At 43.4% G+C, this 23,716-nt stretch overlaps 1 protein-coding gene across 2 annotated transcripts in view; it reads right to left on the bottom strand.

The window, feature by feature from the left end:
* Melk (maternal embryonic leucine zipper kinase) overlaps window positions 1-23,460 on the bottom strand; it is a 60,104-nt gene extending 36,644 nt beyond the window's left edge. The window contains exons 1-8 of one of the 2 annotated variants that reach the window (NM_001395606.1): window positions 23,374-23,460; window positions 19,069-19,164; window positions 17,243-17,328; window positions 14,937-15,053; window positions 12,892-13,035; window positions 11,528-11,596; window positions 9,282-9,374; window positions 3,324-3,422 (exon numbers count right to left, since the gene is read on the bottom strand). In NM_001395606.1, coding sequence (NP_001382535.1) covers window positions 3,324-3,422; window positions 9,282-9,374; window positions 11,528-11,596; window positions 12,892-13,035; window positions 14,937-15,053; window positions 17,243-17,328; window positions 19,069-19,126 — 666 coding nt within the window. In that variant the 5' untranslated portion in view covers window positions 19,127-19,164; window positions 23,374-23,460. Of the gene's footprint in view, window positions 1-3,323; window positions 3,423-9,281; window positions 9,375-11,527; window positions 11,597-12,891; window positions 13,036-14,936; window positions 15,054-17,242; window positions 17,329-19,068; window positions 19,165-22,785; window positions 22,873-23,373 lie in introns of those variants that run through there. The other variant, XM_063287908.1, reaches the window with a different exon arrangement.
* Between the last annotated feature and the right edge of the window lie 256 nt (window positions 23,461-23,716).

Below are 23,716 nucleotides of genomic sequence, written 5' to 3'. Positions count from 1 at the left end.
CAAATCCCACCCCACAGCGAGAAGACCTGCATGTGGTGTTCATCTGTTACCCTAGCGCTCCTTCAAGGATACACGCAGCAAACTGCCCAGCTGCCCATCCCTCATAAACTTCATCTTGCCCTCACCAAGGTCCCATAGAGAGAAGAGATGGACCTGCCTACCTGCTTACCAAATGGTCACAGCCTACCTGAGTCCCTGAGCAGAACTTGCTCCTCTGCCATGTCTTTCACTAGAAAGACTCCGTGAGCTCTGGGTGACCCCCATGCTGGCTGCTGTAGGCTTCTGCTTACTCCCTGACCTCCTCTACGCTGAAATGTGCCAACCCTCAACTGTGAGAGAGCAAATCTCAACTGTGTTAAGCCACCACCCTCAAGTTCTTGACTCCAAAAGCACTAAGCAACTCCCACTGCTTCCTCCAGGGTTTCTCCTCCTCCTCCTCAAGTGCCACTCTCCCACCAGCACACTCTGCCTGAGGAAGAGCCTGATTCCAGGCTCCCGGGCTTTTCTGATATCAAATACAGGCTCACAGCTACCAGAGTTAAAGAAATGTTATGCCCTTAAACTAACACTCAAAAGAGGGAAAAGGGAAGAAAAAAAGAAAGCAAACTCCTAGCTAAAGGTAGGAATACTCCACATAACTGTTCCACTACACCCAGCATGAGGAAGTTTTCAGCAGAGGCCTGTGCTCTGCTGGGGAGTGCAGGATAGGTTACCCCCGGGCTCTAGTAAGTACAACATAATGTTCTGCACACCCCAGTGCTCAGCTTCCCTACCTACAGCAATGAGCTGGTCCCAAATATCAGCACAGAGCCAAAGCTGAGAAACCTGTTACGGGATAAAACAGTCCTGAGGCTAGAAAAGGACCAGAGGCAATGCAGCACTTTCTGCTCTGCCTACAGTACACAGAGGAATGACTTAAACAGTAAGATATACATCCGAGACCAAACAGAGAAGACCTCAAGAACAGGGCCGCGAGGAGCGGCATCTCCACAGAAGGCCCTGTGCCACCCAGGGCTGTGCACCTTAGTCCTTCTTCTCTATTTAAAAGGCCATTACCCTCCAAATAGGAGCAGGCGCAACAGTAGGTGGAAGCCAAGTGGAAGGAGAAGATCTCTGGCTAAGCATAATCCTGGAATCCTAGCAGCCTTGAAACTGTGCATTTTGCACATGGAGCTAAGAAAGGCAGGCAGTTTCCAACACACAAGGACAGCATCACAGTCAACTCTATAAAATCTTAAAAATATAATCTCATAAAGAAACAACTTACTCATTGTCTTTAAATTTGAAAGTAACAATTGATAAGCAATTTTACCTTCAGACTATCCAACTTTGACTTCTAAATTACGTAGGCCACTCTAATATTTGTATGCCAGAACTGAAGTATGGTCACGCTTGTCTTCAAATACAGTGATAGCAAATGAATAAGTGACTTTAATAAGATTAATACAAAATCTCTAAGTAATCATGCTGAAAATTACATTTCAGCGTTTTTTTAAAATAGCCAACAATGCGAAAGATAAACGAAGGTTGCCTCTTACGTAAGTTACACAGTGTGTCAAATATGGCTGAGTCTTTCAATCAGGCCAAGAAGTGAGGGTGGTACTAGTCCAGGTGAGAACTGTTAGGACGTTCTAGGCAGATACAGACTGCATGCGAGTGATACGACACCTTAATTAGATTCAACAGCAGACGGTATTACACCGCGACTCGGAACAACAGTTCTGAGCCAAGATTACAATAAATTTCAAAATCTATAATGTGTGAAATTAAATTCCACAATAATGCATAAAAATCCTAATTTGAATCAATTTTCAACTTGCAAATACATGAAAAAATAAAAAATAAAATTCAAAGTAGGAGAAGCAAAGAATTCACAGTATTAGTAAATAATATTAATTAGGAAGGCCAAATCTCTACCAAACAAGAATCAGACATGTTCTGCCATTCATACAATCCCAAAGGCACTTATTTGCCCAAAAATAAAACCTTGGATTTTACTATTAGGGCAGAACACTTTCATATTATTTTAAGGTAAGTTTCAGTCCCTTAATCTTAAAAAAGATTTATTCAAGATCCACTAGTGCACTCAAATATACTAATTAAACCATATTAATAATTAATATACTAATGACACATCTGGCATGAGTGTGAATCTGCAGTAACAGCAAAGGAAAGGAAAGAATATAGTAGTTTGAGGTCTAGACAGGCCAAACCACAGCACTCCTCACGGGAAAGTGAGGAGATCGAGACCATCATGGCTACCCTAGCTCAGCCCAGCAGTCCATGAACAGTCATGCATCTTATAGAATCCTGGCTTCCTGGCTTAGATAACAGCCTGAAACTGAATATACCAACCCTCAGGTACCCTGTACTGTTCAGTGTATCCTTCCTGCTACCTTGTTCTTTTACTGAATGCAAATGAAGTATGCACTTGAGAGTCTGCCTCACCGTGCAGCCTGGCACCAAGACTGGTGAGTTTGATGGCCCACTGAGCTGTTCTTTTCACAATGGATTTGGGGTTCCTGGAGAAAAACTGAGTAATGTCAACACAGTAAGATTCCAGCTCCCTCAAGCCACTGGGCAGGAACATCTGGAAAACAACTGGAAAGCAAGGGCTTTGAGCACTTAGTGCTTCCAGCACTGGGCGTGAAGATGCAGACCTTGAACATCCTCCATACCTTGCTGCCAGCTCTGCTTGGTTCTGCTAGGTGTGATCCTCTTTTTGACACTCTTAGGCTTCACAAGAGGTCTGAGGACAGCCAGGTCTCAGAATAAGAGATGGATGGCACCTCCAAAAACAATGCCAACAAAAAGTTCCCTTTTTCTGAAAACAATGTCTCATGCAGCCCAGGCTGGACTTAAACTTTTTAATGAATAAGTATGATATAAATTATACGATATGCACTATGACATGTATGACATCATATGATATATGATATATAATATATATAGTACTTACTCAAAAAGTTTAACAAGGAGCTAGAGAGATGGCTCAGAGGTTAAGAGCACTCACTGCTCTTCCAGAGATCCTGAGTTCAATTCCCAGCAACCACATGGTGGCTCACAACCATCTGTAAAGAGATCCGATGCCCTCTTCTGGTGTGTCTGAAGACAGCTACAGTGTACTTATATATAATAAATAAATAAATCTTTAAAAAAAAAAAAAGAAAAAGGATTCCCCTTAACCAGGGCCAAGCAATAGCTACAGTGTTCTCTTCCAACAGCCTGGAACATACCTGCCTTTTGGTACTTTTATACATGCACGCACACAATAAGCAGCACAGAGAGCTTTAATTCTGAAATTCTGTACCCTTAACACTCACCATTATCTTCTTGTACAAAGCCATGACATTATCATCATCAAACGGGAGGAATCCACACATAAGCACATATAGGAGGATGCCCATGCTCCAAACATCTGCCTAAGAGGGAGAAAAAAAGCAACATAAAACACATTTCAAAAAGGCAGGATGGTTAAACAAGAACCACAGAATCGTTCTCCTGACTAAGGCAAAGCCCAGAAAGGAAGGTTTATCCAGAATCACTGACTCAGTGGAAGACCCCTGACTTTCAGGTCAGTGCCCTCCTCTAGCTACACACCAATGCCGACTAGAAAACAACCCACATGGGCGTGACAGTGCATTTGTTTAATCCCAGCACTAGGGAGGCAGAGGGTGGCTCATCTCTGTGAGTTCAATGCCAGCAGACTTAAACAGGTCTGTAGACTTAAACGGATCTACAGAGAAAGAGAAAGAGAGAGAGAGAGAGAGAGAGAGAGAGAGAGAGAGAATGTTCCAGAACAATCAAGACTACACAGAGAAACCCTGTCTCGAAAAACCAAAAAAAAAAAAGAAAAAGAAAAGAATCTCCAAAGGTCTAGAAACAAAGTCATAAAGAAACAAAGCCTCTACTCTCTGACTCTCTGATTCTCAAAGCTGAGTTTAAGGCTTCCAGAGGCTAATGTTACACAGGAAGATTATGTAAACATTCAGAGAGATATCCAAAACAAGTCTGAAAACCTCCTGTTAATCTGAAAATGCTAGTAAGCTATGGTGCAAACCCTTTGCCTATGAAGAAATCTTAATAAAATTCAATGGTTGACTTTTCAAATATGTAGGCTAGAAATTAGCATAAGAACTACCTTCCTGAGATTTCCTTGAGTCCTGAGCAGTAACTATTTATTCAATACTTGGCCTTGATCAATAATGATGCCGCATTATTAATCATGGCTCCTGTAGTGGCTAAACTTGGGTGTTGCCTTCACTACATCTAGAATCAACTAAAACCTCAGTGTTGATTTGCTTTAGCACACATTTCAGGAGGGAAGACCCACCCTAAGTCGGCCACACCTTCCAATAGCAGCCCACACAGAAGGACATGGAAGAACGACACATTGCTTTCTGCTGCTTGCGCTCACTGGCAAGTCTGTCTGTCCTGCTCTCACAGTGGCTGGTATCAGATGTCAGGACGCCAATGAAAACCAGCAGCTCTCGAGGAAACCTCTCAGACACCAGCAGCAGATCAGGACTGCAAAGACATGCAGCCTCACAGACTGAACAAGTGGTAGATCGCGGTCTTTTCACTGTGAGAAGCCATTATCAGATTATCTGGACAATCTACAAATCAGTTTAACAAATCCATATGTTTCTTCCACTCTCTAAGTTTTGTTCCTGTAGAGAACGCTAACAGAGCTTCCCTGCTGGCAACAGCCCAGTGGCAGAGCACCTAACTGTAAGTCACAGCCTCCCCCTCATTTACCTTTGGAAGTCCATAAGGGAGAAGGACTGCATTTTTGACAAAGACAAATAAAAGAGAAAGGGTTAAACCATGAGGGCAGCCGCGGCTATCTAGGTGTGCACATGCACTAGAGGAGCCTACTGAGACAGCGCTGTCTCCTGACTCACACCAAAGCCAGCACTCCATGCCTTTCAAGTCAACCAGGTGATTTGTGTTTCAAGTTGTAGCTCAGAAGTTAAGCATTTATGCCTAAGAGATGCAAACACTAATTCATTAAGTTGTGGCAATACAGGAAGTGAACACGGCCTTGCCAAATACCATGAGAGGTCAAAACGGATTGTGTCTGAAATTAAACTAAAAGATGAAAGAAGTATAGTAATGTTTCCATACAAATCTACCACTGCTCCTGAAAAGAAACTAGACTTTCGAGTTACCTCATCAAGCATCTCGCTTCATTGATTCAAACAAGATGAGAAAACACACTAATTAACTAAAATTATAAGCCAAAGTAAATGTAAATAAATCTACCAACTGACAATGAGATAAAAAGAACTGGGGGAAGAAAGCATGCTCAAACACTTCCCATTAGAATCTGTGAACCTCAGAGAGCCTACCACAGAACATGCCCTGTGCAGGCAACTGCTTACTTTACAACTTCCAACAACCAGAACAAAGTCTGGATGCAGGCCTGAGGTTCGCATCTTTCAAGGATGCCAAAGGACTCTTTGGTACAGTTCTTATTACCATACAATGACAGAGAGTCAAACTCCCATAGATAAGGTAAGAACCCCGGAACCCACAGGCACCTTGCACATGCTTATAAAGCCCAGCTCCAAGGACAGCAGAGACAGAGGGCTGCTGTGGAATGTTGGCTGCCAGTCTAGTCAAGAAAATGTGAGCCCCGGGTTCAGGGAATGCCCTGCCATGCACAACACACAGTTTTCTTAAAGGCAAGTCTCTATGTAGTCCCCTACATGCTATAACATAGATAAACCTGGAAGGCATGTTGAAGAATATGATAGTCACAAAAAGATTATTAAAATTATATCTAACATGGAATAACCAAATTCAGAGACACAGAGAATGGCACAAAAGCCAAAGAGATTAGTGGAAATGGGGAGGTATTGTCCAATGAGCTATGGGTGTTTAGCTCTACAAGTAAAGAAAACTATAGAGTTTCATTGTACAACAATGTGACCGTACTTAACAAACTGAATTGCAAATCAGTTACTATGGTGATTTTGTTATCTGTATTTTTCCCAAAGTTAAAATTAAAAGGAAAAAAACCCAAACAAACCAAGCTGAGGGGATCAGTCCAGCATGCATGAAGCCCTTGACTGGGTCCCCAGCACCACATAAACTGAATGTGATGCACATGTCTGTCATCCCAAACCTGGAAAGCAGAGGCAAGATCAGAAGTTCAAAGTCACAGCCTGAGATACACAAGACTGTGTTTCAGAAAACAGACAAGCCAGGCATTGTGATACCGTTAATCCCAGTACTCAGATGGCAAGGCATCTCTGGGAATCCAGCCTGATTACACAATGAGTTTGGGCCAACTAGAGCTACAGTAAGATAGCTTGTCTCAAAGAAAAAAATGTTAAGGAAAACGAAGAAAACCTAAGTTTTCCAGGCTAAAAAGAACTCTAGAGGGCCAGCAAAAAGGATCATCTGGTAAAGGAGCTTCTTGCCAAGGGTAACATCATAATAAATACAATTCTCAGGACCCTCAGTGAAAGGAGAAAACCAATAAACTGTCCTCTGGCCTTCATCTGCATGCACACACACATAAAGATAATGTAAATAGAGCTTAAAAAAATACAGTAACCAATATAATGAAGCTATAAAGATGGTTGGTACAAGCAACACATTTTATAGGATCTGTAGCAAAAAGGCTTAAATCTGTAATTCCAGAGCTGGGAGGATGAGGCAAGAACACCCAAAAGCTCAAGGCCAGCCTGAGCTACATACTTAACTCCAGACCAGCTGGGAATCCAAAATGGGTTTCGCTCTGTGAATAAACGCCTTGCCAGGCAGGTCTGTGAATATGAGGTTAGATCCCCAGAACCACACAAAAGCTAGGTGGTGTGACTTCTACGCCTAGACCAGAAGTCAAAGACAAGCTTCCCTTGACACACTGACTACCCAAACTAGCCAGAACCCTGCCTCAATAATGAGCAAACTATCAACCTGATGTCAACTTCAGACCTACACATATAAATATATGACACATATATACACACAGCAAACATGCACACACGCGCGCACACACACACACGCACACACACACACGCGCACACACACACACGCACACACGCACACACACACACACACACACACACACACACACACACACACACACACACACACACGAGACAAACGTCCTTCTTATGAGGCTGAAGCAGGAGGACCTCAGGTTTCCAACTGAAAACTGAGCAAAATCCTGTCTCAAAATTACAAAGAAAAAATATCAACAACAGAACTAAAGGGATAGTGACCTAGTCAGTGAAACAGTGTTAACATATTCAAGGCCCTAAGTTCAATATCCAGTACACCATAAAAAGAAAAAGTTCCTCCTGGCTTTCAGAAAATATAGAGATAAAGCTACAGGCAGCAGCACTCCAGTTACTGCCCAGCCTGCTGCCCTCAGACAGCACACTCAGTAAACTATTCTTCCAAAATAAATAAACAAATAAGCATTTTCTCTGCCATTGCCAAGTCTTATAGAGGAACAGGCTCAAAGTACATTCAAGATTCAGTTTCACCCTACTCCACACCATGGCCAAAGAAGGCAGTGCTGCTGAAGGGGTAAAGGGCAGTTCTAGAGGAAGTGCTTAAGAACGCTCTCAACCCTGAGTGCGAGCAATTATGTATGTGTGTGGATGTTTACCAGGCTGTATGCATGGATGTCAGGATGATGGAGTCCCTTTGTGCTGAACACCAAAATAACCTAAAGTCCACACAACAAGCTGAAGAGCTGGGCCTCTGGGAGTGTGTGCAGCTATCAAGGAGGATACCCTCCCCCACTCTCCCTTCCCACCCCACCCGATAAATCGATAAATCGGTTGGCTGCAGCTATGTGGTAGGTAGAGACTGTGGCAAAGAATCTCAGGCCAAGAAGTCATGGAAGAGCACTTCGAATGCAAGAATTGAACAAATTAAAAATTTGGCTCATTTAAAACAAATGCAGGAGCAAACAGGCTGGCAAAATGACTCAGCAGGAAAAGACTCTCCAAAGGCACTCACTACCAAGCCTGACAACCTGAGTGCAATCCTGGAACCGGAAGGTGAAGAGAGAACGAACTCCAGAAGTTATCCTCTGACATCCATATGTACATCAGGGCATGTGCTGCCCCCAGTATACACACAGAATAAAGATATAATAGCCCTTAAAGAGATAATATATAAAAAAATACAATATACACAAATACTTAATTTTAAAGGGATATGATGTCCAGGTCACATTCATATGATTTTTAAAAAGGCTGTGCATAAATTTGTATGGAGAAAGAATAAAGCAAACGGGAAAATATAAATAATTGCAAATGTAAATAAAAACAAACCAATTTTTTTTTTTTTTGGTTCTTTTTTTTTTTTCGGAGCTGGGGACCGAACCCAGGGCCTTGCGCTTCCTAGGTAAGCGCTCTACCACTGAGCTAAATCCCCAGCCCCCAAATTTCTTAATTATATTTTTGTACAATTCTTTAAATTTACATCGGGGCTGGGGATTTAGCTCAGTGGTAGAGCGCTTACCTAGGAAGCGCAAGGCCCTGGGTTCGGTCCCCAGCTCCGAAAAAAAAGAACCAAAAAAAAAAAAAAAAAAAAAAAAAAGAACCAAAAAAAAAAAAATTTTACATCAAAATGAAGTCCCTTAAAATATACAAATCCCCATCTATTCCTGCTTCAGGTTAAGTAAGTTGGTATTTTCCAAAGTTTCTCCCACACAGCACTTATCCCCATAGTTTTCCATGAGAAACACAGGTGCAGCACGTAAAGAGAGCTGAGCGCAGCTGCCCGTGCTACTGCCTTCCAGAGGGCGCCCTGTACCAGACCCCTGTACCAGACCGTAGGAGAGACAGGAGACATTCGCCCCAGTTCCTAAGCTTCTGACCACTTGTGTTTTCTTTCTTTATGACACTAACATCAGCAACACCTGAGCTGCAGAGAATTCGATCGCTGACTGGATGAAGAAGTGCAAGCTGGCTGTGGTGACCCACACCTTTAATCCCAGCACTCAGGGGGCAGAGGCAGGTGGCTCTCTGTGAATTTGAGCTCAGCCTGATCTACAAAGCGAGTCCAGGACAGCCAAAGCTACACAGAGAAACCCTGTCCCAAAAAAACAAAAACAAAGAAACAAGTCAGCTGTGCGAGAAAGATAAATTTTTCTTTGCGTTAACTAATAAATATCTTTGAAAACTGAGTGTATTATCATAGCCTTAGACCTTACCTCGCTGGCCCAACCAGTTCGAACTATAGCCACTTTATACAAAAAGCAACCACAAAAAGGATGACAGAAATACATCAAACTCATCAGTAACAATTACCTCTGATCCAAGATACGATTTCCCTTGTATTAGTTCAGGTGCTGCATACGCCAGACTCCCACAGCATGTCTGTAGATGGTAGTCCTTGTTGCCCTACATAACACAAAAATGAAACACTTGTAGTCATAGCCCCTGAGAACATTAAATCTCAAATCAGGCATGCTGTTACACATTTGTAATCCCAGCACTTGGGCAGTAGAAGCAAAATGACCAGAAGTTCAAGGTCCAACCCAGCTACATGAGACCAGTCTCAGAAAACAAAAATAAATATTAAAAGCATTAAACTTGGTCTGGAGAGATGGCTCAGCAGCTAAGAGCACTGACTGCTCTTCCAGAGGACCTGAGTTCAATTCCCAGCAACCACCTGGTGGCTCATCACCATCTGTAAGGAGATCAGATGCCCTCTTCTGGTGTGTCTGAAGACAGCTACAGAGCTCTCTCACACATACAATAAATAAATCTTTTTTAAAAAATTAAACTTTAGGGGGTTGGGGATTTAGCTCAGTGGTAGAGCGCTTGCCTAGGAAGCGCAAGGCCCTGGGTTTGATCCCCAGCTCCGAAAAAAAGAACCAAAAAAAAAAAAAAAAAAAAAATCAAACTTTAATTCTTGCCTTTGAACTCAAAGAGAGACTGATGAAAAACTATACCCAAAAATAGAGATCTCTGCAGCTGCTTTTTGTATACACGCACACATGCACATGTCAACTGAGATGCTCTACACATCCAATACCACTCCACCTCACGTGAAGACCTTTTTCTCCTCAGATCAGTCAGATCAACTATATACTTCCCTAGATTCTCATCTGCACAGTAATCAACCCCACATTTATCCAAGCACCCATCATTTCCTACACACAAGTATTCAAGGAATACCCACAGAATTCAGGCCCCTAGCTTTAACATCAAACCTTTGCCAATACGAAGATCTTCCTTCTTGTGTGAACATTAAGGAGCAACTGGTGTACAGGAGAATGCATTGCTAATCTATTGTCTAGACTCTGTGATGAGACCGATCACCACCTTACCTGGTGATCCATTGACCTCCTCCTCTCCCACAGAAATGAGTCAATAGGCTTATGTAAACGAAGCTACTGCACTCCTGTGCCTCTACAGGAGGCAAAGATCTAGAAACTCTAACTCTGTTTACAAATGAGTCAGGTGGTGGTGGCACAGTGAGAGCCCCACAGAACTGAGGCCATCTTTCCCAAACCACCCATTTTCTTGGATACTGTCTATTTGGGTTAAATCTGTGGCAGCCATTACAAAAAAACAAAAAAGCTAATGGAGTCTTCTACAAACATTCTCACCACCTCCTGTAGAGAATATAACTTATCTGCCAAAGGATGGTCTTTATAAGCTTTTATATGTCTGTAAAAGAATTTTTTAAACCTGCCTTCTGAATCATCTGCTTCCAGACACGAGCTCCCACTGGTAATCTCAGAATAGACATCAGTGGGAGAAGAATCAGACATTCAAAACTAAAGAGGCAAGATCTGCTTCTCTCTGCACCTTGCTAGTTCTGAGGGGCAGGAAATAATCATGGGACTACAAAGGGCTGAGACAGGTCTGCAGTTTCAACATTCTTAATGAGTACAGACAGCTCATTTTAGCAACGAAGTGCCGTCATTAGAGAACCCAGAAGGAAGCCTCCAACAAGCCACCTCACAGGAGACCTGCTGCCACAGCAGAGCTGAGACACTCAAAGTCACCTCAAAGAGAAGTTACGCTGAAGAACACCAGTATATTCCTATTTGGTGCAGATCAGGGAAGTCCTGAGCAGCATAACTGTAGAAGCCCGTGGCCATCTACCTCCCTCTTCTTTAACAAGGAAAGAGGATGACACAAGAGTATAACTAATCTTAGTTATGCGACCATTTGGGGAACAATAACTAGAGACGCAATAAATTCTCAACTTCTACACAAATGAACAAAGGCATCATCATCTAGTGGCAAAATGCTCAAACTACAAACAAAGGCGTCAATATCATACTGTAATGGCTTCATGCCACCTGTCACTCCAGATTCTCACAGCGTCCCTGTAGGGACAAATCCTAGACCTACGGTGGTGACTCACAATCTTGGCTCCATCTTAGAATTATGTAGCATACTTACAAAATACTAATGCTAAGGATAAAATTCCTTAAAATGGACGAAACTAAACAATAATGATTAAGTGAAAGTCAGTGCAAAACGACACACCAGCAGGTAAACTTTAGACATAAATGTACTTTTATTTCCATACTTACCTTGGGTTTTGCACAGAGACCAAAGTCAATCAGCTTTAGCTTATGATTTTCGTCAAACAATAAATTTTCCTGAGAAAACAAAGATATTTTGATAAGTGTATTCTGACTTCCTTATGTCACACCCCATTTCTAATCATTTCTAAAAATAATTGAGTTGTTTCTATTTGAAACTGAGATCCAATATAAGTTAAAACATAAATAAAAGCCAATGGGGTGGAAAAAAAAAAAACAAGAAAAAATAGAGGTAGGGATAGGTACCCCCTTTAATGACAGTCGTCAGGAGGCAGAGGCAAGTGGATCTGTTTGAGGCCAGCCTGGTCTACATAGTGAGTTCCAGGCCAACTATGGGAAGAGTACTGACTGCCCCCAACAACCCTGTGACCTAGGTTTACTCCCCAGAACCACAAAAAGAAAGAAAAAGAGAGAGGTCTGGAGAGTTGGAAAGTGATGGCACACACCTTTAATCCCACTACTTGGAAGCAGAGGCAGGTGGGTCTCTGTGAGTTCAAGGACGGCCTGGTCTACAGAAAAGCGTTCCAAGACAAACAAGGCTATATACACAGAGAAACCCTGTCTGGAAAAACAAAGAGAAGACTAAACAGAGCTCAGACTGAAGAGTGCAGTTTAAAAACTAAAAAGTGGGGCTGGAAAGATGGCTCAGTGGTTAAGAGCACCGACTGCTCTTCCCGAGGTCCTGAGTTCAAATCCCAGCAACCACGTGGTGGCTCACAACCATCTGTAATGAGCTCTGATGCCCTCTTCTGGTGTGCATGAAGACAGCTACAGTGCACTCATATATAATAAATAAATAAAATATAAAGAAAAAAAAACCCAAAAAACTAAAAAGGGATAACCATGCCGCAGACTGACCACGTTCCTGACTTGTAAAGTTATTTGAATACACATTCACTATCACACACACTGGATCCTAAAGACTGAATGAGTGTTCACATCTTCATCAGTCCTTTAAAGGTAGAAGCTGCCAGTTCTGCTGAGTTACCCCTTTCTGGGGGGAATGGTTTAAAACTAAAGGAATATAATCTCAGCATTTTGGGTGGCTAAGACCAGCTCAAGATAGGGACAGCCAAGGCTATACTGTGGGCCTGGGCTATATATAGGTAGACAATGTCTCAACAACAACAAAAGAAAACACTGAATGGAAAATACTGGATGACTCATTTTTCCCAGGGATAAAATCTTGACGAAGAGCATATAACGGGTCATGAGGATGCTAAGAAAGAAAAGTTAACGGACAGATTCTGACAACAACCCAAGCCTAAGAAGCAGAAGTGGGGGCGGGGTACTTGATGAGGCACGCCGTGCTGAAGTCCCGGTAAACATCTAAGGGTGACAGGACCACTCACTGGCTTGAGGTCCCTGTGGGCATAGCCCTGGCTGTGCACATATGCAACTGCAGACAGGATCTGGCGGAAGATGACTCGGGTCTCCTCTTCCGACAGGCGATCCTGGGAGATGATGTAGTCAAACAGCTCTCCTCCTGGACAGTACTTAAACAACAAGAGTCTCATTTACACACATTATAGAAATCACTTCCCAGGAATGGAAAGTAAAACCATAGCAAACTCAATATTAGTTTAACGTCAAAGGCAAGGGAACTGAGTGAATGAACTGCACTCTCAGGATCCAACAACACAGTAATTATTCCAGAATTCGAACAGCAATTCTTCCCTTGAATAGTTTTAGTACCAATAAACAGAAGTTAAACCAACTATCACTGTGATTTTAAAAAGCTCACTCTGGGCCTGATATTTTTATAGCAAAGTACTAAAACTCATTTTCAACTTAAATTCACATTTAATATAGTAATCTAAAGTTAAAAATGAAAAGCAGGAGTAATTATTGTTTCTCCAGTAATTATTGCTGGTCATTGTCCAAAGACCACTGATTTTTAATCTCCCTAAAAAGAGCCCATTAGGGGTTCATGCTGAACAAGCATGAGGACCTAAGTTCAGATCCCCAAGCACCCACATAAAAGCCTGCGGTTGGCAACGCAAATCTGTAATCCCAGCACAGAGTCAGAGATAAGCAGCTCCTGGGGCTCCTTGGCCAGCCAGTCTAACCAAACAGTGAGAGATCTGGTCTTAACAAGCAAGGGAAAGAACAAGATAGAAGGACGCTTTGAGTTTCCACATGCATGTGTGCAAGCGTGCATTCCCACAAGCACACAGATGTCTGACACACAATCATACACTGATCTACAGGAGAAAAAGTAATTAAGAAAAAGGGCTTACAAAGCCCCCTCGTCAGGATTTATACAGTTAATGATTGATAAGGGAGGGAGAAACATTTTCTTCAGGGATACAGCCATTAATAAGGTAGCCATGCTCTTGTACGCAACCCTCAAAAAAAGAGAACAGTGGGTTATCAAAAAAAAAAAAAAAAAGACATAGAAGTAGAAGTGGGGCTAGTTGAGAAGAAGGGACCCAGGGTGATAACAAGAATATAATAAGAGATAGTCAAATATGGTCAAAAACACATTATATAGAAAGCTGGTGGGGCTGGGGATTTAGCTCAGTGGTAGAGCGCTTACCTAGGAAGCGCAAGGCCCTGGGTTCGGTCCCCAGCTCCGAAAAAAAGAACCAAAAAAAAAAAAAAAAAAGAAAGCTGGTGAGATGGTTGGGCTGCTCTCACAGAGGACCCAAGTTCATTTCTCAGCATCCATATGGCAGCTGACAGCTTCTATTACTCCAGCCCCAGGGGACCCAACACCCTCTGTGGTTTCACCAGGCACCAGACACACAAATGGTGCACAGACAGACATGCAGGCAAAATATTCATAAACATAAAATCTATTTCATACATAAAAATATGTATTAAATGTCACAATAGAACACAATATGTATAATTAATATATACTAATAAAAGGCACAAAAAGGGCCAGCAAGATAGCTTTCATCCCAGGAACCCACATAAAGGTAAAAGAAAAGAACAAAAAAGCAGTGAACTTTATTACCCTAACACGACCTCGAATCACCTGGGAGGACAGTCATGGATTGTCTATACAGGACTGGCCTGTGGGTATGTCTATGGGAGGCTGCCATCACTAAGTTCCTTGATGTGGGAAGACCCAGCCCACTATGGGTGGCACTGTTCCCCAGACAGGGTCTTATACTGTGCATAAGACTGGAGAAATCAAACAGCACAGGCAGACAAGCAAGCATTTATTTGTTTCTCTCTACCCGTAGCTACGTTTGTGCTGCTCTGCCTTCCTGTGAACCTGGAACTGAGCTAACCCTTCCTCCCGCCTCAGTTATGTTCTATAAGGATTATTCTATCACGGCCACAGAAATGAAACTAGAACAAACATTTATTCTAATTTTCCAGAATTCTCTCTCAACTACTAAAAAAGCGAACAAGCACTCTTAGTTGTCTGGGGCTCACCACTAACCTCAAGCACCATGAATATTTTGTTCTTTGTCTCTAGCACATGGTAGAGCTGACATATATGCTGATGTCTCAGATTCTTCAGGGCATCAATTTCAGTTTTGACTCGGGGCAAATCGCTCTGTTTGACAAAACATCAGTTCAGACAAGCAACAAACTCTCTGGCAAGTATTCCAAGCAAGCATCAACAACTTTAAACTAGGTAGCTATCACTAGCTTGAAAACAAGCTGCTCGAAAAACAGAAAAGCATTACGAAACTCGCATCCTGAGGAACTTTATAAAAGCAAACTCAGTGTAGGTGTGTCAGTCGACCTGTCAGTGTGCGTGGGTGGAGATTAGCTAGCACACGCTAGGAGCCTCTGGGACTCAGAGAGGACCCACACTGAACACGGGGACACCCCTGAGTCAGCTTGGGCATGGGTGGAATAAAGGAGCACGCCTACTAGCAAAGGCATGCTGTCTCCTAGCTGCCACTGAGGCACATGCTCAAACCATGATGACAGTCAACCTCACCTCAGGCCCAAAGCAATGGATTATTGAACCCAAACCACAAGACAAGACAAAACTCAATCATTCCTCCTTTTAAACTGTTTCCCTCAAGTATTTGCCACAATGATAAAAAGCTACTACACAGTAGAATTCCTGAAAGAATCTCAGACTAGTGTAGAAGGGACCATTCAAATAGAGAAATCACAGAGACGCCATTAGCAGGCCTGGAGGCAATCCTAGCAGTCTGAAGACTTGGGGAAGAGGTTCCAGTCTGAAGACAACCTGGGTTACAAAGTGAGTTATAGGTCAGTCTGGACTAAAGGACAAGAAAGGAGTCTCAATGAAATTAGTTACTTGTAAAAGTACCTCTCATTACTGCTGCTGCTGAGGTCTCACTGTACAGCCCTGACTAGCCTTGACCTAGCTATGTGGGCCAAGCTGACCTTGCACTTGGAGCAATCCTTCTCCTCCTCCTGCCTCTTAAGTGTTGGGATTGGAAGTATGTACCACTATGCCTGGATCCAGATTACATGAAAACCACAGGTCTTTTTGAGTGTGGTATATGTATGTGTGGGGGACATGTATACGTAAATATATACACACGTGTGCAGACACATATAAAGGCCATCTGTCTTCCTTAATCGATACCCATCTATTTTCCAAGAGAGTCTCTCCTTGAACCTGGCATCCACCAATTAGTCTAGACTGTGTACACTGGGATTATGGTTGTACAAAGCCACCATGCTCAACTGTTTCTGGGAGAGCTTAGAGTCCAGACTCATGTTCTCATGCTTACATAGCATACTTACCAACAGCATATCACCACCCAAGGTCTTGCTTTCTTTAGTAAGGTTTGTTGTTATTGTTTTTAATTGTGTGTTTTTGTGTGTGTGTGTGTGTGTGTGTGTGTGTGTGTGTGTGTGTGTGTGATTCCAGATGTCCTCAGAAGCCAGAGGAGCTGGGTGCCCTGAAACTGGAGTTACAGATGCTTGACTCCATGTTCAATGGCTGACATGGATGATGGGAATGGAACCTGGGTCTTCTGGAAGTGCAACAAGTGCTCTTAACTGCTGAGTCATATCTCAAGCCCCCAAATCTTTACATTTGCTGTGCAAGCAGGAGGGCTAGAATTTGAATCCCCAGAAGCCGCGTAAATTCCAGGTAAGTATGGCAGCCTGTTTATAATTCCAGGTTCAGAAGAGAGAGACAGGGTCTCCACAGCAAGCTGTCTAGTGAGGCTAGCTATACCAGCAAGCTCTGGGTTTGACTCAAATACCATGCCTTAGAAAGAATAAAGTGGAAAGCATCAAGGAAGATTCCAATATCAACCTCAGGCCTCTGTACATGTATGGACATACACATGTACACACACCTACATGTGTACCCATACACATGCCATGTATACATACATAGAAAAGGATAAATATATTTCTTAGTAGGATATGATGAACACCAGCAGCCCTAAGACTCATGAAGGTAAAGCAGAAAGATCAATACAGTTGAAGGCCAACTTCAACACAAGGTGAGCCTAAGACAGCAAACCCTAACCCTACCCTAACCCTACCCTAACCCTAACCCAACCCTAACCCTAACCCAACCCTAACCCTAACCCTACCCTAACCCTAACCCAACCCTACTGTATATATGGAAACCTTGACTCAAAGTTAAGTTTTAACGTCATGAGAGATAAATATGACCAACATACTATGACTCATATATAAAATTATCAGTGATCAATATACTATAACTACTATATAAAAAAATTATCAATGGAACCCATTATTTCATACAAGTAAAGTAAAAAAGAATTTCAAACTTACCCCTAGTGCATTCTTATCCATGATTTTTATAGCTACCATTTCTCCAGTGAGGATATGACAGGCAAGTTTGACCTTTGCAAAGCCACCTAAGTATAGAAAATGCAAACGGAGATAAATGAGGGTCCAAGCACAGGTTTTTTAAAAGATTTTTCCTGGAAATTTTCCTTTCTTCTGTCACTTCCACATGCTAGCCAGGACTCCAGATTCTTTTCAGTCCATGTTCTAGACCAGTACTTACCACCTGTGACAAACAATCCTTTCACAGGGGTACTAAGACCATCAGAAAACACAGATATTTAGATGACAATTCCTAACCATAGCAAAATTAAAGTTGTGGAGTATCAACGATAATTTTTTGGTTGAGGAGCACCACAACCCTGTATTAAGGAGTTGCAGCATTAGGAAGGTTAAGAACCACTGTTCTAGATGGATTTTTTCCCCCTACCATGAACAGCAAATATCTGATTTTATACTAAAGAAGTAGGAAAAAATATTCACTCTTTAAAAATATGCTCTACGGAAGCTGGAGAGATGGCTAATAAGTTAACGTGTGTTTGACACTCTTACAGACCACCAGGGTTCAGTTACCGGCACCCACATCAGACAGCTCGCAACTGCCTATTCCTCCAGCCCCAGGGGATCAAACACCCTCTTCTGCTCTCCTCTGCCACCACAGACACAAGGATTACTCACGCACAGATCACACATACATAGTAATAGAAGTAAATCTTTTTAACCATATTCTATGTTTAACGCTGCAATTAAATTTGCTTTATTATGAACATGCTAGAACACAACATAAAGTTATTAAAACTGAAGACAAATTACACAAATCTTCAATGAGCTTTAAAACTACAAATCAATTGTATATTAAAACTGGGTCAGAGGCTGACTAAATACTTCTAGCTATCTGAAAGAGGTTCAAATTAATAACTCAAAAAAAAAGATTCAAATAGTCTCTTCCAAGGTCTTCCGTGCTGTTTTCCCAGGTGGCGTGGAACTTGCAGCACGGAACGTACTTTCTCCAGCATTCCATGTACAACTTGCAGGCAAATCCCTCCCCGCCACTTGCGCGGGGCAGACATACCAATGGCTTCCTTAGGAAGGGGACAGGTGCTGCTGAGAAGTGGCCATGTCTTCTCTGAGCAGGTAGTGCGTGACTGTATACTCATCTGAAACTCACTGACATCATGCCCATTTTACTGTATTACGACTCAGTCTCACTAGCTTCACCCTCAAATTCTAGCCATGCTGCCACCCTCTCCTGACATGGGCTCTCCTGCCTGCCATCGCTTCGACAGCCCTGCTCTCCCCACCCAGGGCCTTCACTCTCAAGCGGCCAGGATGACCCTTTCAAAACATAGGCCATATCGCTCCTTAGCTGAGCACTGTCTCTCCAGTGGCTTCATTTACACTAAAACACACACCACTTTTGTAGTGACCTGTAAGGCTCTTTGAGAGTCTGCCCTTGCTCTGCTCTGCTTTATTAAAGCAGGCAGAGGACCAGGAGAGATGGCGCAGCAGCAAAGGTGACTGACCTGAGTCAGCCCTAGAACCCACATAAAGGTAAAAGGGCATCTACTTCACAAAGCTGTCATTTTATCTCCACACGCATGTTGTGGCATGTTTCCCACATACATCACCCACAGAGACATACACCAGACAAACACACACACAAAATAAAATTCAAACTTTTTAATTATAGGTACAAAACAAAATTTGAGGTACATCAATTATACTAAAAAGCTCATGACTACCCAAATAGACCATACTTTCAATTAATTTACCTGTATTCTGCCTCCAAGAAAAAAAAAATTGACATTTACCTGTCCCAATAGTTTCATATAATTCATAGTATTTAAGGAGCTCGTCATAATCTTTCATAGTCCAGCTGGAAGCTTATTCAAAATCACAACAAGAACCTGTAAAACAGGAGAAAGAGTACGTATCCGATAAGAGGAACATCGGCAGCTCACCGCCCCCCTCTGTGAACACGGATGAGCATAAAGCTAGGGCATATAAATGACCAGAGCACTAACTAGTAAGCAACAGAGCAGGGCGGAGGCGGCCCACACCTTCAGTCCCAGCACCCAGGAGGCAGACGAAGGAGGATCTGACTCCCAGGACAGCCAGGGCTACACAGAGAGATCCTGCCTCAAAAACAACAAAACAAAACAAAAATCAAAACCTGGATTCCTGCCTCACATCATCCACACAAATCAAATTCCGATAAAGAGTTGAACTTACTAAGGTAAGAGTACTTGCCTGTAATGCCCATATTTAAAAGGTAGAAGCAGGAGCTCAAGGTTTTCTTCCTAGACTACACAGCAAGTTCAAGACCAGCCTGGGCTACAGGAGACTATGTCTCAAACCACAAATCCACTTGTTCGGTGGGTAAAGGCACTTGCCACCAAACCTGAAAAGCTGAGTTTAATCCCTAGGACCCCGATGGCAGAAAGACAACTCCCATAGCTGTCATCTAACTTCCACACATGCACTATAGCACACACATACACACACAAACATACACACACACTGCCAAGTTTGAGGCCAGCCTGGTCTACATGAGTTCCAAATCAACTAGGGGGAAAAAAAAACTAAAATGTGAGTCTGTGTATGTTTGTGTATGTGTGCCAGCACACAGAAGCACACACATTCAGAACTTCTGCACAAAGACACCATTAAAGAAGAAAGCGAACCAAGTATGTTTATTGATAGGCATTTTCTCTCCTTTGGTGATGCAAATATAGGCCAGATTAGACCAGATTAAAAGTAGATAAAGGCAGGTTTATTAGGAGGCAGCTCTGGGGTCGGTTCACAGGTGGGGCTCAGTGAACTCACACATGCAGGCTAAAGCAAGGGGGTTTTACAAAGCTTAGGTGAGGAGTGATGACATGCCAGCTAGGAGCTGGGATGGCGTCCATACACGGTCAGAATCTGAGCCCCTGCGTGAGCATTCTTGGGTGGGTTGCCAGAAATAGGGAGACAAGGAGTGATGACACGCAGGAGTTTTCTCCAAGCAGTTGTTTTCTCTGTACGGGCAGGGTTTGGAGGAGGACAGATGGGTTTCCCAGCTTGTGCAGAGAATGAGCAGAGGTTCCAGCCTAACACTGATGCCTGCCTATATTCCCAGCACTGGGGACACCAGAAAAGAAGATTTAAAGTTCCAGAACAGCCTGGGTTACACATAAGACCCTATAATAAAGCAGGAGATGGGGTCAGGTGTTGGGGGAAAAGACTGGACAGGAACTTGGGAGCTAAGAGTGCTTGCGCTGCTCTCTCAGGTTAAGTCCTAAGCACTCATGCTTACGACCACCTGTAACCCCAAATCCAGATGATCCAACACCCTCCTCTGGTCTCTGCAGGCACTAGCATGCTATACACTCATACAGACAAATGTTTTACTTTTTATGTGTCGGTGGGTGTGCAATGCCATTGTGTGTGTGTGAAGGTTCAAGGACAGAGAGACCCAGCAGATTTACATGGGCTCTGAGGCCCGGACTCAGGTACTGCTCACACAGTCAGTGCTAACCCACAGCCACAGCTTACCCATCCAAATTTTAAGGAGCGATTTTTAAGGGAATATGCTAACTCAGAAATCTCTAAATGGCCATTTGCCTGTAGACAACTCTGGGAGTAAAAAACCAAAAGACAAAAAACAAAACTGGAATCAGAAAACTAAGAAATTCCTAGACAAGAAATAATCTAAGTTTGGAGGTCAAGACATGGCCCAGTAACTCCTAAGATCCTGTTCAAAGGAAGGGAGGAGGAAGAGGGAAAGCAAGTAAGGAAATGGAAAAATTTGGGGCTATACATTTGACTGAAGAGCTGTCCGCTATAAGTAGGCTAGCAAGCCCAGCTTGGAGATGCAGGCCTGCAATCCCACCAGTCTTGACTTCTCTCAATAGCCCAGGCAGTTTTGAACTTTCATGCTTCCTGACTAATCCCAACAACAACAACAACAACAACAACAACAACACACACACACACACACACACACACACACACACACAGAGGACTCTCTATGGAGTTTTAAACTTCCAGTTCCTAAGGAAAGACTAATTTGCACAAACACTAAATCCTTTTTTTCTGTCTACCCTCTGCCTCAAATCACACCATGTCTTTGAGTAACATCACTACAGGGCTAGATTATATCTTGAAATCCAGGGAAGATCATTTTTGCAACTATTGTGAAAACTAGCTGGGCTGACGTGACATCTTTAGTCCCAGCACTTGGGAGGGAGAGGCAGGCGGATCTGGATCTTTGACTTCAAGGCCAGCCTGATCTACAGAGTGAGTTCCAGGACAACCAGAGGTACACAGAAAACTCTGTCTTAAACCCTCCACCCCCAACCCCCAACTCCTACCCCCCACCTACAAAAAGAAAAAAAGACAGACTAGTGATTAGATCATGTTGTGGGTATAAAGCTGGGTCTAAATAATCTTACACATCCTGTTTACCTTCTAGAAATTGGAATACAGGAAGCAAAAATGTATCTGCGTATTCCTTTGGTTGGTGAAGAAATGGGGCATATGCAATAGAGATCTTTGTGAAGAAATAAGAAACCAGCTAGATACTGGGAGAGTTGTGATTAAACTATCAGATACCGTGGTACATGCCTTTATCCCAGCACTCAGGAAGCAGAGGCAGGTGCATCTCTGTGAGTTCGAGGCCAGCTTGGACTATATGGTGAGTCTTCATAGGAAGGCAAACTGAGGGTATCTTGCTACCAGTGTGGTGTTATTTGAGCTATGCTATCACTTACTACAAAATACATTAACTTGTCTCTCATGCTCATTGAGACACTCATCTGGTCACTTCAAATGCAGAATGGTTTAAGAACTTAGCCTTAGAATACAGTGGAGTGGCATTGCACCCTTCTGTTCCCTTGTGGAGCAATAGAGGTATTCATTCCAAAAAGCATTTAGGGACTGATCTGTCCATCTAATCTGTCATAATAGATAAGCAAAAAGGAGAGAGCCACTGTTTCCACGACAGTCCACGACGTCCACGACAGTGTTTAACAGGGCTTCTCTGATTCTCTCACACCTCATAAGAAACAGAAGCCAAAACATGAACAAAAGTTGGGACTTAAGCCTCCTGCGAAAGCCTCTCTTCCTACTCCACTAACCACAGAAATCCACCTAAGGTGAGACTAGAATACTCACTAACCTCACCATAGTATGAGCTTCCTGCCTTGGAATGCCTTCTCAGAGAAGTTTCCCTGTTTCTCTCCACAACCTTCTTGACAGGAACATTTACTACTATAGCTTCCTGAGCACCCTTACAATATGGGAGTCTCAGGCCACTTGCTTTGAAGAGGTACAAAGCAAAGAAAGATTTGGACTCTAAAAGGGGGGTAATCACACATTTCTCTTTTAACTGGAGTACTCCAGAAAACTGAGTTGAACGAAGTAAAGTACCTCAAAGCCCATCTCTGAACCGCTTTTGCAGAAAATCAAGAGCACTGAAACAGAACTGAAAATTCCCATCTACAGCAGCCTCCAGGGCGTCAAACGCTCTATCAAAATTTATCAATTACCTCGTGAGCCAGGAGTGGGGAGCACTCACGCCTGTATCCCCAGGTCTCAGGAAGCTATGGCAGAAGTATCCAGAACTCAAGGACCACTTTGGCTACAAAGTGAATTCGAGACCAAGATACGTCTCAGAACGAGAGGCAAAACACACACAAACACACACACCACCACCACCATCTGTGAAAGCCAGGCGCACGCGCACACACACACACACACACACACACACAGACACACACACACCACTTCCACCACCATCTATGAAGGCTAGGCACGCGCGCGCACGCACACACACACACACACACACACACTCACACCCCACCATCTATGAAGGCCAGGCACAGACACACACCACACCACCACCACCACCACCACCACCACCACCACCACCACCACCACCACCACCACCACCACCATCTGTGAAGGCCAGGCACAAACACACACACACAGACACCCCACCATCTGGGAAGGCCAGGGTCGAAAAATCTAGACTTTCTCACAGAGAACAGCGCTGATGGGTGCAACCTCAGGGAAGCTCCGTCTCCTAGCCACGCCCCAAAAAGCCCAGAATACCGCCTGAGGGCGGGAGTACTGACCTAAAGGGCAGCGGGCCTGGCAGGACCGAACAGGACAGAGGGTGAAGCAGCCGGCAGCAGAGCCTAGCAAAGCCGGAACAGTCGGTGGGAATCTCTGCAGGATTCAAGTTCCAGCAGTTTCCGCCCGCCAAGGGAATCAAAACTCGCGGGCCGGAAGAGGCGGTGCCCACGGGAGCCCGAGACCCAGTCCAAGGAGGTGGGGCGGGGCCAGGAGAAAACTGGGCAGGGCGATGGTGGGGCGGGTGAGATAGGCTAAAACTTGTGATGGGACGTTAGATGTGTAGGAGGTTGTCAAACGCTCAGGATCAGAGATGGTGAAGACTTCAACATACTGACTGAAGAA

This window comes from Rattus norvegicus, chromosome 5 (assembly GCF_036323735.1).
Source record: "Rattus norvegicus strain BN/NHsdMcwi chromosome 5, GRCr8, whole genome shotgun sequence".
NCBI classification, from domain to species: Eukaryota; Metazoa; Chordata; class Mammalia; order Rodentia; family Muridae; genus Rattus; species Rattus norvegicus.
Note: the sequence above shows the minus strand (reverse complement) of the source record. Positions and strands in the feature narration are given on the sequence as shown.